Source organism: Taeniopygia guttata, chromosome 4, assembly GCF_048771995.1.
Source record: "Taeniopygia guttata chromosome 4, bTaeGut7.mat, whole genome shotgun sequence".
In the NCBI taxonomy this organism is placed as follows: domain Eukaryota; kingdom Metazoa; phylum Chordata; class Aves; order Passeriformes; family Estrildidae; genus Taeniopygia; species Taeniopygia guttata.
The window spans coordinates 49,281,496-49,293,799 of record NC_133028.1 but is presented as its reverse complement, the minus strand read 5'-3'; the positions used below and the strand labels follow the sequence as shown (position 1 = coordinate 49,293,799).

Genomic DNA, 12,304 nt, shown 5'->3' with positions numbered 1-12,304 from the left:
CAAACTTTGGTGAAAAGACTTTTACAAATGTAGATCCATTTTCCTAGTATTCTCATATAGACAAACCTCACAGTGAAGGATCAACTTTAACTGGTTTTGGGCTTTTTTTTGACATACTAGTGACTAGAAAAACTCTACTGGCTCTTTTAGACACATATTACAGTGGATCTGTTGATCCAGACAACCTGAATGGATTTTTCATTTCTTTTTAATCTACCTAACCCATTGCATGTAACTTCTTTAAATACTAAATTCTCTCTGCAGACAGCTCATCACCTCCCATTAGAGGCAATTCCAGCACCTCCAACATTGCAAAAGAAAAGCACCCCAAATATTCTTCCAAATCCTTTCTGTGCTTTACAGATACCCTTCAAGCAATCTGTCTTCTCTCCTTCATACAAATATAAATTCCCTTGTGATTTTTAACAAGAACAGAAGTTTCTATTGTCTCCCTTTACCACAAGTTTTGTCATTTCAGGGGTTAAGAGGATCTCAGGCTGTTATTTCTGCTGTCCACTGAACTCACCTCTTTTACTTCTTATACACTCAGCACAAGCCAGTCTCTTTGAGAGATGTTTCCCAGCCTTCTGATGAGCGCTTGGTTGTCTGCCATGCCCCTTATCATTAAGAGCCCAAACACCTTCCCTGTTGTTGTTTTTTTTTTTTTTTTTTTCATTTTTCCAGGATTTGCAGAGAGGCCTGTCCTCTCCCCATCACTGATTGCAATGAGGGGGAGTTTCCACTTGCTACCTCCAGCATGCCTTCTGCAAGGTTTCACAGAACCCCTGCCACCACCATGCCCAGAATACTTAATGTCTGCTCTCCAGACTTGCCATAAAGGGTCCACCTTATTCTGTGAAACAGGAATGGGGAGTAATGGACAATAGTTGTGCTAGACATGTGCAATGGAATGCATTTCTGAAAACAGAAAAGGATAGCTACTTAATAAAGATAATAAATTTTAATAGGCAGTACATTTTTTTCTTGACACAACATGGTAGTTTCTGAACAGATTTTGCACAAAAACACAAACAGATATTTCACAATATTTCTCTTCTTTTCTCTACTGTCCTTTCACTATGATACAATACACTACTAAATACCTTGGGTTTTTAATCAACATGAAAATCCACAATGACTGTTTTTTTTGGAAGGAAACCTCTTCAGCCAGGAACCAGAATAGTTGCAGATACCAACTTGCATATTTTAGATGGCCCGACCTTTCCAAAGCAGGCATCCAAGACTTCTCTGCTCCTGAGGAACACAAGTGATCCAGGAATACCTGAATGAACCATGTAAGTTCAGTTGCAGCATGGACACTTGTTAGTTTCCCATATTTTATTGAGCTTCACCAAAAGTCTCTCATGGTGCCACTAAGAAAGAAGATTATCAGACCCACCAAAGCAGAAGTAAGAGCAATGGCCAAGCACAGGGAAATAAACAGTTTTCAGATTTGTCCATAGACATGAAGTAATAAATCTGCCCAATCTCTCACCATAATGCTAGGCAGGTTTTAGTATTTCAGAGAAGGAAATTGGAGAGAAAAGTTCCTCAAAAGCATTTTATCAATAGGTATCAAAACTTAGATGATTGTCCCAGAAGTTGTCTTCTTTCCATTTCCCAATTAAAAAAAAACCATAATTCTTGGAATGCTACAGTCAGTGGATCGAGACTGAGCAGATGCTCACAGTAATATAACTTTCAAACATTTATAGTTCTAGAAAGGTAGGGTACATGCAGGCAGAAGCACTACTTGATATTTTGGAACTGCCAGCTCTGTACAAATTAAGAGTGTCTGTAATTAGCACTTGAAACACTCTTTGAACTTCCAGAGTTATTCAATAACCCACAGGAATCCCATACATTACTCAGAACACAAGGAAGAAGGTTCATCTGTGAAATTGCTTACCTTGCTGATTTCCCACTGTGCGCCCCAGGCTATATGGGAGCCATATCTGCAGCACGCATAATGCAATTAGCCAGGGAACAGGTGAAAACCAACTATTGCCTGCTACATTGCAAAGATTATATTCAGTAATTTACAGAATTTCAAAGAGCCTCAGTGCGAGGTATATTCCTCCCTTCACAGAAAAGAAGCATACACTTCAGCATCTCAGACAGGCATCCCACCCTGTAAACATTTATGACAAGCAAAGCATGTGCTACAGTGAGGAGTCTCATGTAAATCACTGAATTAATTTTCATAGTGGCTGTTTGCCCAGTCCTGTTCCAAGGGTCAGGTCCTGTTTGTATTCTGCTACATACAACTAAAATATTCCTAGCCACCGTAAGTTCAACAAAATATGCTGACATATTCCTTCCTGTGTGTGCAGAAAACATTTTTAGTAGCTACTATGCAAACATCACCAAATTTTTATATTATCTTCACTCATCTTGTTTTTACATTCTCCTCAACTTTGTTTCCTTGCTTTTACTATACGTGAAAATAATAAATATACATGGTATACCAGTTATTAAGCCATCAAAAAAATTACATGTCATCCCAGAAGGGAAAGGAGATGCTTGAGATTTAGAAGATAAAACCTGGTCATTAACACAAGTGTCCTGATGGTAAAAAGCTTCAGCTTCTCCACATTTCCCATTGAAACGCAACTTTGGTGAGATGTTCCTGCATATTGTGATAAAACAGGCTCTTTCACATCTGAAATGACAAGAGTAGTATTATTCCAGGTAAGGTTGTTCAGGAACATAAGAGTAAACTAAAATGGAAGACACAGAATAAGTCCAGTTCGGAACAGACAATGAGGATTAAATTTATTGTCCAGACCCTTGTCCTGGATCCACACAAATTGAAGCACCTCTGGGTTTTCAGAATTGTAGGCAAAATGGTATTCTGCTGCTCTAATTCAAGGAACAAAGGAGGTAATTTTGTCCTTACTATTGGCACCAGGAAAGCTCAGTCTCTATCTAGGGGAAATGAGAATAGATGATGGTCAAAACAATCAAAGATGTTCTTCACATTTCTGGTCAGCCATGTATTTCTCAGCGGAGACTGATGGGACCCATTCTGGAGGGGCCTCATTCTACAGTGCTGGGGGGAGTCTGGGCTTCACCAGAGCCTCTGTTGGGTCCATCCCACGTGTGCTGTGGCACCCAGTTCCTCAGGACATCCTTGTCCCCTGCCTCCTGCTCCACCCTGGTCACACAGGGCCCTTCCACAGCTGCTTCCTTCTCCTATCCTCAGCAAAGGACCACAGCTCTCCACCAGTTCTCCATAAATGAGAAAAGCAGCTTCATGGGAAGTGGATATTCCGGTGCCTGAGAAAGCTTCATATATGAAGGAAAATTCAGCACCCACATCAAAAACTGTGTTTCAGAGTGCTCTGATGGTCTCTGCCCTCTCATACATAAAAATACCATCCAGCATTTGCTATAATTTAACCACCTAGGATTTCAAGCCATAATAAACCACCTCAATAAAACTCCTGGCTTTTGCATGAAGTGAAAAAGATTCAGATTTTTCATGGAAAAAAAGGAAGGAGTAAAAAACTTCTGGGTACAAACTTCTTAATTTAAAAATAGGTATCTGCCCTAAAAAATCTATTATTTCTCACATAAACAGAAAGAAAATTCACCCAGGGGTTTACATCCGGGAAATGCTGAACAATTAAAGTCACATATTCTTCCCTATAAAGGTCTGTCTCTGTGAGCTGGCAGCTTCTTCAGCCCCTCAGTTTGCCTGTGAATCTGGTCACCATGGGGTGCTCCAGCTGAGCTTTGTTTAAGCCATTTTTCCTTGAGGCTGCTGCCAACTAAAGTAATTTCTCTTTCTGGCTTGCATTTTTAACCCCTTTTTTAAGTTACATGGCACAATACTGAGACTAAAAAGCATTAAAGGGATTAACAAACACTAATGTTACAGGATGGAAAACAAAGGCTATAAACTCACGTATTTATTGCTGAGATGTGAAGAGTTGCCGAGTTTTATTCTTCCCGTGAGATGAGTGCTCTCCTAAAAAAACAGAAAATACATTTGCATCAGATAAACATGGAAAGACAGATAAACATGGAAATTAGTCTAGCAGGAACACATCTCTGATCACTGTACAAACTAGCCAGTCTCCTTGGCAGATTTACTTCACAGCAAAAACTGTCCACAACATAGATTTTTACCACTCTTCCTATTATATAGATTTTTTCCCCTGTGATTTGCTTATTAATGCTGGATTACTACCACAAAGTATCTATCAAGACAGTTCTCAAGGGGATTGAAGAGGAGTAAGGTTTTAATTAATTTATAGCTGTGATTAGAACATTGAATTATAAAAATAAGAAGACAGAACTATAAAATTAATTTTTGCCAGTAACACTGACATCAGCTCAGTTCCTACAGAGCAGAAGGATGAACATTTAAGAACCTGACACAGTTCTCAATATTCCTTCCCTGGAGAAGCTAGAGTCACATAGAAATAGGTATGAGGGTGGGAAAACTCAAATATCTCCTTCTGCCTCCTTGCTCACCTGCAGGAGACAATTTAATTCCTCATGCCCACATGAAAGGCAAGGAAATGATGTATTACATTCCAGGAGAAGTGAATATGTATTCAAAACCTACAAATGATCAATGGCCTAGGGTTGCAAATTGTAATACAAATTAGGATCATGAAAAAATTCACTGATTAGCCATTTAAATAATTAGCAGCCAAGTTAAATAGTTACACTCCTGAAGAGAATGGAAAAGACTTATTTTGAGACAGCTTTGCTTCACATCAAATAAAGGTTCTTTAATTTAGTGCAGCTTTTTGGAGTTGAGTAGAAGACTTGGTGTCTCCTGAAAACTGTTCAAAAATAGTGTGCTGGAAAGGTGTTCACTTCCTAAGTGTTCAATTTTGGAAAAAAATATTTTAAAATATTGCCAAAATGGAGTTTCAGAAGGTCTTATAATGTCAAATTTCAGGTAGGGCAAAAGAAAGCGCAAGTTTCTGCTAGGAAAAAAACTGGAACATCTTAACAAGACATATTTTTGGTAGATGAAATGTTTTTGCTAGATAAAAATCTTGAACTGAAAAGCTGAAATAAAGTGAACCAGTTCAAATATTGCACGGTTTTATACTAGCAAAGGAATAAAACTTTCAAGAACTCTCATTTCTTTTTTCATTTTTATTTTTCCTTCTGCATATTTTTTCTTTCTTTAATAAACAGAAACCTTCCTTCTTTAATATACATAAATAGAAGATTAAATAAGGAATAGAAGAGAGAAATTGGCAAAACTGTTTAAAAAACAAGGTGTTGGAGAAATTAATTGTGAAATATATTACCATGAAAAAGATAATATCCAATAGTAGTAATATATATCAGTACTTTGTTATCAGTTCCACTCTCAGCTGGCTGTTCTGCAGACAGGTTAACATGGAAGCACCCCAGGAAAATAACATGTCTAAGGGCAGGCTCCAGAGTAACGTAGCTCCCTGGATAACATCCCATTTGTGCCAACAGGCCGTGGATCAGAGGCTGGAGCGGGGGAGCAGCACTGGCTGCAGAAGGCAGAGTGCTTGAGAGGTACCTGCCAACAGCGGTGGCCGGGCCAGAGGGTGACTCTGCCTTTCTGCAGACCCTGAGACCACAGCACACAGACACTCACATGCCCTGTCCAGATGTCCTGGTGCTACACCCCTTATCCCTGGAACAGTGAACTGCCCCCAGCTATTGCCTGGGGCAATGTCCCCCTACAACAGCAGTGTCTGGTGAGGGATGGATGCAGGCAGGGATGTTCTACGTTGCTTTGCTGCTGTATTTCCAAGAGGGCAGGAGCCTGCAAGCCTTGGGAAACAAAAGCAAGTTATGACTACTGCATGGCTGCTAAAGTGCCTGAACATACTTGCATTGTAAGGTCTGCAATTGTTAGTGCCAGCCAACAATTCAGTGGTGAAGAGAGAATGACTATACACTGGAATGGAGTGGTCCACAGATGCTCTCTGTTCAAGAGATAAAAGGGTAGTGGATGGGTTTAGATACAGGGCTGCAGTACACCTGGTGACTGCAAAGGGAAGTGTCCAGATCAACTTTGGAGTGCAACATTCAGCAGTTTGATATTATGCTAAACACCTGTTGCAACTCAAAGGGCAAACCAAGAAGAACATTCAGGTTAGCTGCAAGTAAGAAGACATTTATATTGATCTCAAAACAGCCTTTACTGACACAAGTAGATTCCAAGACTGGGATTCCAAGACCCAAACTTGTCCCCAAACCATCACCCACCAAAACAAATGGACTAAACCTTGCTTCCCATAAGGGAAATGAAAAAACAAATACTTGTGTTTAGTTGTTTGTTAGAACAGATGGCATTTTAATAGATTGAAGAAATCATTTCACACTGAATTTTTTTTGTTAATTGAGAAAATACAGTGCAGTGGAGGTGCTCAACCAGTCCAGATACATTAAAGGCCTTGAAGGCTGTCACAGGATCATAGATTTGTTGAATTTGGAAAAGACCTTTAAGATCAAGTCCAACTGTCAATCCAGCAACATCTTCATGTTCACCACTAAACCATGTCCTCAAGTGCCATATCCACACATTTTTCAAACTCTTCCAGCAATGATGACTTTACCACTGTCCCAGACATGCTGTTCCAATGCTTAACAACCCTTTTTGTGAAGAAATATTCCCCAATATCCAATCTAAACTCCCTTGGCACAGCCTGAGGCTATCATTAAAAAGAAAGGCTATAGTTCCACAAAATAAACCAACAAGAGCAAAATTGCTGTACAACATTCATCAGTAAAAAACTGGGATTTTATTTATTCTGAATTAAGCATTTAAATAAGGATGACACACAAATTCTAGTGTTATGCACCAGGAGATGGAAGATATCAGGAGAAACTTGAACCATCAGCTTTTCATGATATAGGTATTCAGTATTTTGCATAAGTTCTTTGTTGATCCAATCTGATGGCTGCAATGGCAATACATTTCCAAAAGGGAATGAAATCTTGAAATTGGAGGACAGAGTTGAACAACACTCCAGAAAGAAGATATGGTCAATCAATAATGAAATTGAAGAGAAACAGAAGAATTGAAATTTCAAAAGGAAAAAAAAAAAAAAAAACAACAACCCTGATATGACATGAAAACAAGGAAAGCCAGTGGAGTGAGCTGAAGTGCAGGAATATGGCCCAAAGTTTGCCCAATTGAAATCACAAGATTTCATTGCCTGTTCTGAAAGGAATTTCATCCTTTCAGGAAACACAATGAAATCTTGCAATTGGAGGACAGAGTTAAACAAACACTCCAGAAAGGAGATATGGTCAATCAAAAATTAAATTGAAAATTCCAGATAATTTGGAATGGAGTTACTACAAGCAATTACACCAAGATGAAATATGGTGCAGGGAAAAGGACCAAAACTTGCCCAAATGATTCCCTTTGAAATCCCTAAAATCAGGGAAGAAAGGGAAACAAAGAGACAGAAGAGAAACAGAAGAATTGAAATTTCAAAAGAAGAAGAAGAAAAAATCTTATCAGACATGAAAACAAGAAAAGCCAATGGGATGACCTGAAGTGCAGGAATATGGCCCGAAGCTTGCCCAATTGATCCTCATTGAAATAGCAAAATTTCATTCCCTTTCGTGAAAAGGAAATGTGAAAAAATGAGATACTGACATGGAAGCTTTAGGTGACATGCCAAGCCTGCCTTTACATCCTATATTCTCTTTGCAATCTTCCAGTATTGCGTCTCTTTGTTGATTTTTTGTCTGAAATTGGATTGCAAAAACCAAGACATAAGCATCATTAAGTCTCTGTTACTGTCATATAACAGACAGATCTGTAGTTAAACTGCCAGATTTATTGCTGCAGGAGGCTGCATATACCACAGTAAACAAGACAAATTTGTGGAATTAAAAGCCACTGAAAACTATGAAACACCAAGGATAGCTAGCCTGATTAAGGATGTCTCCTAGCCACACCCTGTTGAAAGACTATGGTGTAGGACACATTAATGGACTCCTTTCCTGCTTGTCACCATTTACCTCTTGTGAACCACCTTCTAACAAATCTTCTTTGACTGGATTTGAGGCTACAGGGATCCAGGGTTCCAACAGGCGCAGCTGGCTCAGCTGATGGTTCCTTAGCCTCAGAACTAAAGGGGACATTGCACTGACAACTTGTACAATTCAGCAGTAGTCTTTCATTCACAGCCTCCATGTGGCACCCTTTGAACAATTCTGCCAGAGCCTCGGTCACTGATCCACCCAAAGAAACTGGCAGTGTCTGATCCAATATGCCCTGCACACTTCCTCCTCTAAAACGTGGTCATGATTCAAAAGGATAAAGACAAGGAAGATGTACAAGAAAAAAAGAATTGTACTCATTAATCCTCATCCTTCAACATATTGGTTTTAAGTGCATGGAAAGTACACTTAGTACCCAGCTACTGAGGGCTCTTCTCAGCTGAAAGATAACCCAGAAGAGTGCTGCAGTGAAAATGCAGCGTTTTCTTCCCAATTAAAATTTCACTTGTGCATTATTTGTTTTGATTTTTCACTCACAAACATACTCATTTCCAACCATTAATGTTGCATTCTGATGCCAATGTGTGTGAATAAGTAATGGGTACAATCAGCTGAAATTACAGATTGCAGTAAGATCAGTTTTGAAGCTCTGAAACAAACATTACTTTGTCTCACTGTTGTGGAAGGTTATTGTAATACTCTCACTGCAGTTTTCCCTCTCCTCCTGCCCCTCCACATTTGATTCAGAATCTGAATATATTATTCAGAATACACATTCACTGCAGAATGTCATGACATAAAAGAGTACAGACTGAGTACTATGAATACACAAAGTCCTTGACCTGGGTAAAGCCCTCTGACATTATCAGGAAAGCTAGAAAAAGAAGGATGTAAAAACAGCTTTTTTTTTTAAAAAATAGGTTGTACTGCATCTCAGATTACATTGTCTGTAAGAAGAAATTAGTTGTCCTGTTATTTCACTGTAATATCTGCTGCTGAGAAATTGCTTGTAAGTGGCAATCAGATTTGGAGCAAAGAATTAAAGTAAGCTTTTAAAAAAAACTGATTGCAGAAGCCTATCTTTTATAAAAGTATAGAACTACCTCTGCAGACAGAGTAATCAAAATGTCTATGTGAACTAAAAGAAAGATGCTGAAGAACAGCATTAAGTGGGAACCAATGGCTGGGTTTGGTGTGGGCCAGTGAGTCCAGCACCTGCAACATGCTGCAGCTCCCCTGGCACACACTTCACATTTCCCTGCAAACTGCTCCTCACCACTGCCAGCACAACAGAAGGATCTGAACAATCCACCATGGCAGACAGAGGGTGTGTGGAAACGTTCAGGTGAAGGACAGGAAGACAATTCCCGCTCAACGGGCAGCAAAGGGCAGGAGCTGGCTCCCTCATGAGGAAAACTGCAGGCTGGAAAGTCAGAAAATACGTCACAAGGGAAAACATTACATTCAGCCTCAGCAGGCTGAATTTAAGAGACTGTCTTAAAAACCCTTGAAAATATGCACAGCTCACAAACCAAATTAGAAATACAGAAGGAAACATATACTATTTTGACTACAATTTGACTATGCTTTTGACAAGAGTTTTGTCCAAAAGTTTCAGCTGGAAGTGCATGTACTCAGAACTTTGTGGTGTGAGTAAACACAGACAGAGTCCAATAACAAGCTAAGAAAGTTTATTCTACAGTTCCTGTAAAGAAAGAAACAGAACTTCAGCCTGTTATAAAACACGAGGCTAAAAAAATAGAGTATTAGCAAATGAGAAACAAAAGGAGAGGGAAGGAGGTACTTGATATCTTCCTCTGTTGCAAGGGGGCCCTTTTTTATAAAGCAGCTTTCAGGTGTTCTGCATGCAGGGGAAAGACATAAGACCCTGAAACTACATCTCAGACTAGGAAACAGAAATTTTCAATATCATATCCTACATTACCAGGAGCACTTGCTCTTACCACTCCTAAGCACATGGCGTGCCAGCAGACTGCTCTTCACTGACCTACACTGCTTATCCTGCAAGGAGTGGAAGAGGGAAGGGAATTCCCATTGACAGAGTGACTCATCTAGTGACTCAGATTCCTCACCTACTCCTAGATCCATACAGATCCCAGACATAATGAGAAAGAGGTCAAAGTCCCAATCCGTGCTAAGACACCTCATGGCCCACTGTGGAGTCATGCCCCCTCACAAGGGTAAATTTCTCTGGGTTGGGTCCCTAATGAGGTAAACCCCAAATATTTCTTACCTTCTTAAATGCCGCAGACCACGCTCAGCAGTACTCAGCATAACAGGGAATAAGGTCTGCACCAGCTCCTGATTTGTCCCATTGTATCAAAACCACATCTATGGTTTGATGAGTGAGGCAGAAGAATTACTCTCAGCACTTGGAGGGTTATGGAAAGCAGTGACGGAGACATTGCCATTCGACCACACTGTTTCATAGCACCGCAGGATTTTCCATGTCCAAGCCCTAGCACTGCAGTGGGCTGTCTTGAGGTACGTTCAGCTGAAGCAGCAGGTAGCAGCTCTAAGGCCACCATTACTGTTGAACAGCAGCAGCTTTTGGAAGAGATGTGAAGCATGTGGAGAACAGAAGTTTTCCTGCTTCCTTGGTTCAAGCTATCTTTGCACTGCACTACCATCAGAGAGCACTTCTAGGTATTAACTGATCTCTTTCTCCAGTGTGATTGCAATAAGTTAAAGGGGTTTCAAATGGAACAGGTTAGGTATCTCTCAAATATCCATCTTTGCCTGATACATTTTCCCATTTCTGCTTCGTTACACTTAAATTTTCTTTTTTTTTTTTTTTTTTTTTTGGTCACAGGGTCACAGTGGGTATCTCAGGCAGCCCTAATGCAGACATGTGCCACAAATCCTTATCCTTCTCCAGCCACCTTCCATTTCAGGTGCCTCACCAAAATCTGAGCTACCTCAGCTTTGAAACATTTAACACCCTTTCAGCAAATTAGTGGAGAATAGGCAATATCTCTACAAGCCAAGTGAGTCATATCCTACCCTTTCACCTCAAAACAGCTCAGTCTGGTTATAAATCATGCTTTATTGGATCAGTTTATACTTAGGTGTCAGGATTATACCTAACATGTCTGAGATATTATGTCACCTGCACATCCCTATGAGACTTTACACTGAATATTGAAATGGTGGGCTTCTACTAAAAAGGCCTTTCACACATTTTACCTGCTCCAGAATGGTTATTCCAGGCTAGGGCTATTCTGAAGTCAAGTATCAATTCTTCTATCACACATCATACACCTGTATGTAATAGTCTTACCCAAATTTCTACCTGTAACTGAAAAATTTTCATCCCTCAACATTCTTCATGAGTCCTAAAAAAGTGATCAATACTTTTTCTGGTTTTCAGTGTAATACACAAGAACCCTGGCGGAAGAAGTTAGGTCTGTTTTCAAGACAGGCAATACTTTAACCTCATGGCTGATGGTATTGATGTCTTAGTCACCAGTTAAAACCCTTCAGCTTATATTCTCAGGAAATATAACTATCACTGACAAGCTAAGTGTGCAGTTCTGTGGGCCACGTTGAATCACAGAGAAATATTTTTGCAGGTAGATTTTCTAGAACGCTGTATTGTAAAAGATCATTTATTCTCCCCAGAGGGAGCCACCCTAAATTTGCCTGTACCATCAACATGAAATGGCTTCCATAAAGTCCTGCATTTGTACATTAGTGTAAAACTTTTGAGACTATTTTTATCCTAGGCGAGTTTTCAAGTAAGATGCAAGAACAGGCATTTATCTTGCATCAGGTGTTGCAGTTCACTGATAAACATGCATGAAAAGTCTTCTGAGTCTAGTTTAGTTTTCTCTGGTTTTATACTTTACATCCATTCTACACCAGTTGTGCCTTAGAGCTCAAGGCCATTAGCAATTCCATTTCTCTAAGAAGAGTTATAAAAATGCAGACAATATTAACGCTCCATTTTACCTAGTTCTCCTGATGATACTACTTCATTAAAAACATTACTTTAGTCCAGGCTTAATTGAAAACTATTTTTTTCCTGCAGTCTTTCACATTAATTGTAGGTATTTGAAATAATATTTTTGATTAAATTTAATTCAGCTGTGCCTCTGAAAAAGGAGTCTTTCCTTTTCTTTCATTTCATAGTTACAACCCAATTTCAGAAGTCCTAAAATAGGATCCTTCAGGAGTCAATGGACTGCCACAGGTCAGCCCATTCCAGCTCAAGATAGATGTCCAAGTCAGATGGGATAAACAGCCCTCTGGACACAAACATCTCTTTCAACTATGTGCATCTAGCATGGTTTTCAGACCAATAAAAGAAGGC

General features: G+C 39.6%; 1 protein-coding gene across 4 annotated transcripts in view; it reads right to left on the bottom strand.

Annotated features, from left to right (window-relative positions):
• Nucleotides 1-946: 946 nt before the first annotated feature.
• The window catches only part of EMCN (endomucin), a 53,498-nt gene continuing 42,140 nt past the window's right edge, over nt 947-12,304 (bottom strand). For all 4 annotated transcript variants that reach the window (XM_030271678.4, XM_002193062.7, XM_030271677.4 and 1 more), the window contains exons 11-12: nt 3,911-3,973; nt 947-2,662 (exon numbers count right to left, since the gene is read on the bottom strand). In XM_030271678.4, coding sequence (XP_030127538.4) covers nt 3,915-3,973 — 59 coding nt within the window. In that variant the 3' untranslated portion in view covers nt 947-2,662; nt 3,911-3,914. The remainder of the gene's footprint in view (nt 2,663-3,910; nt 3,974-12,304) is intronic.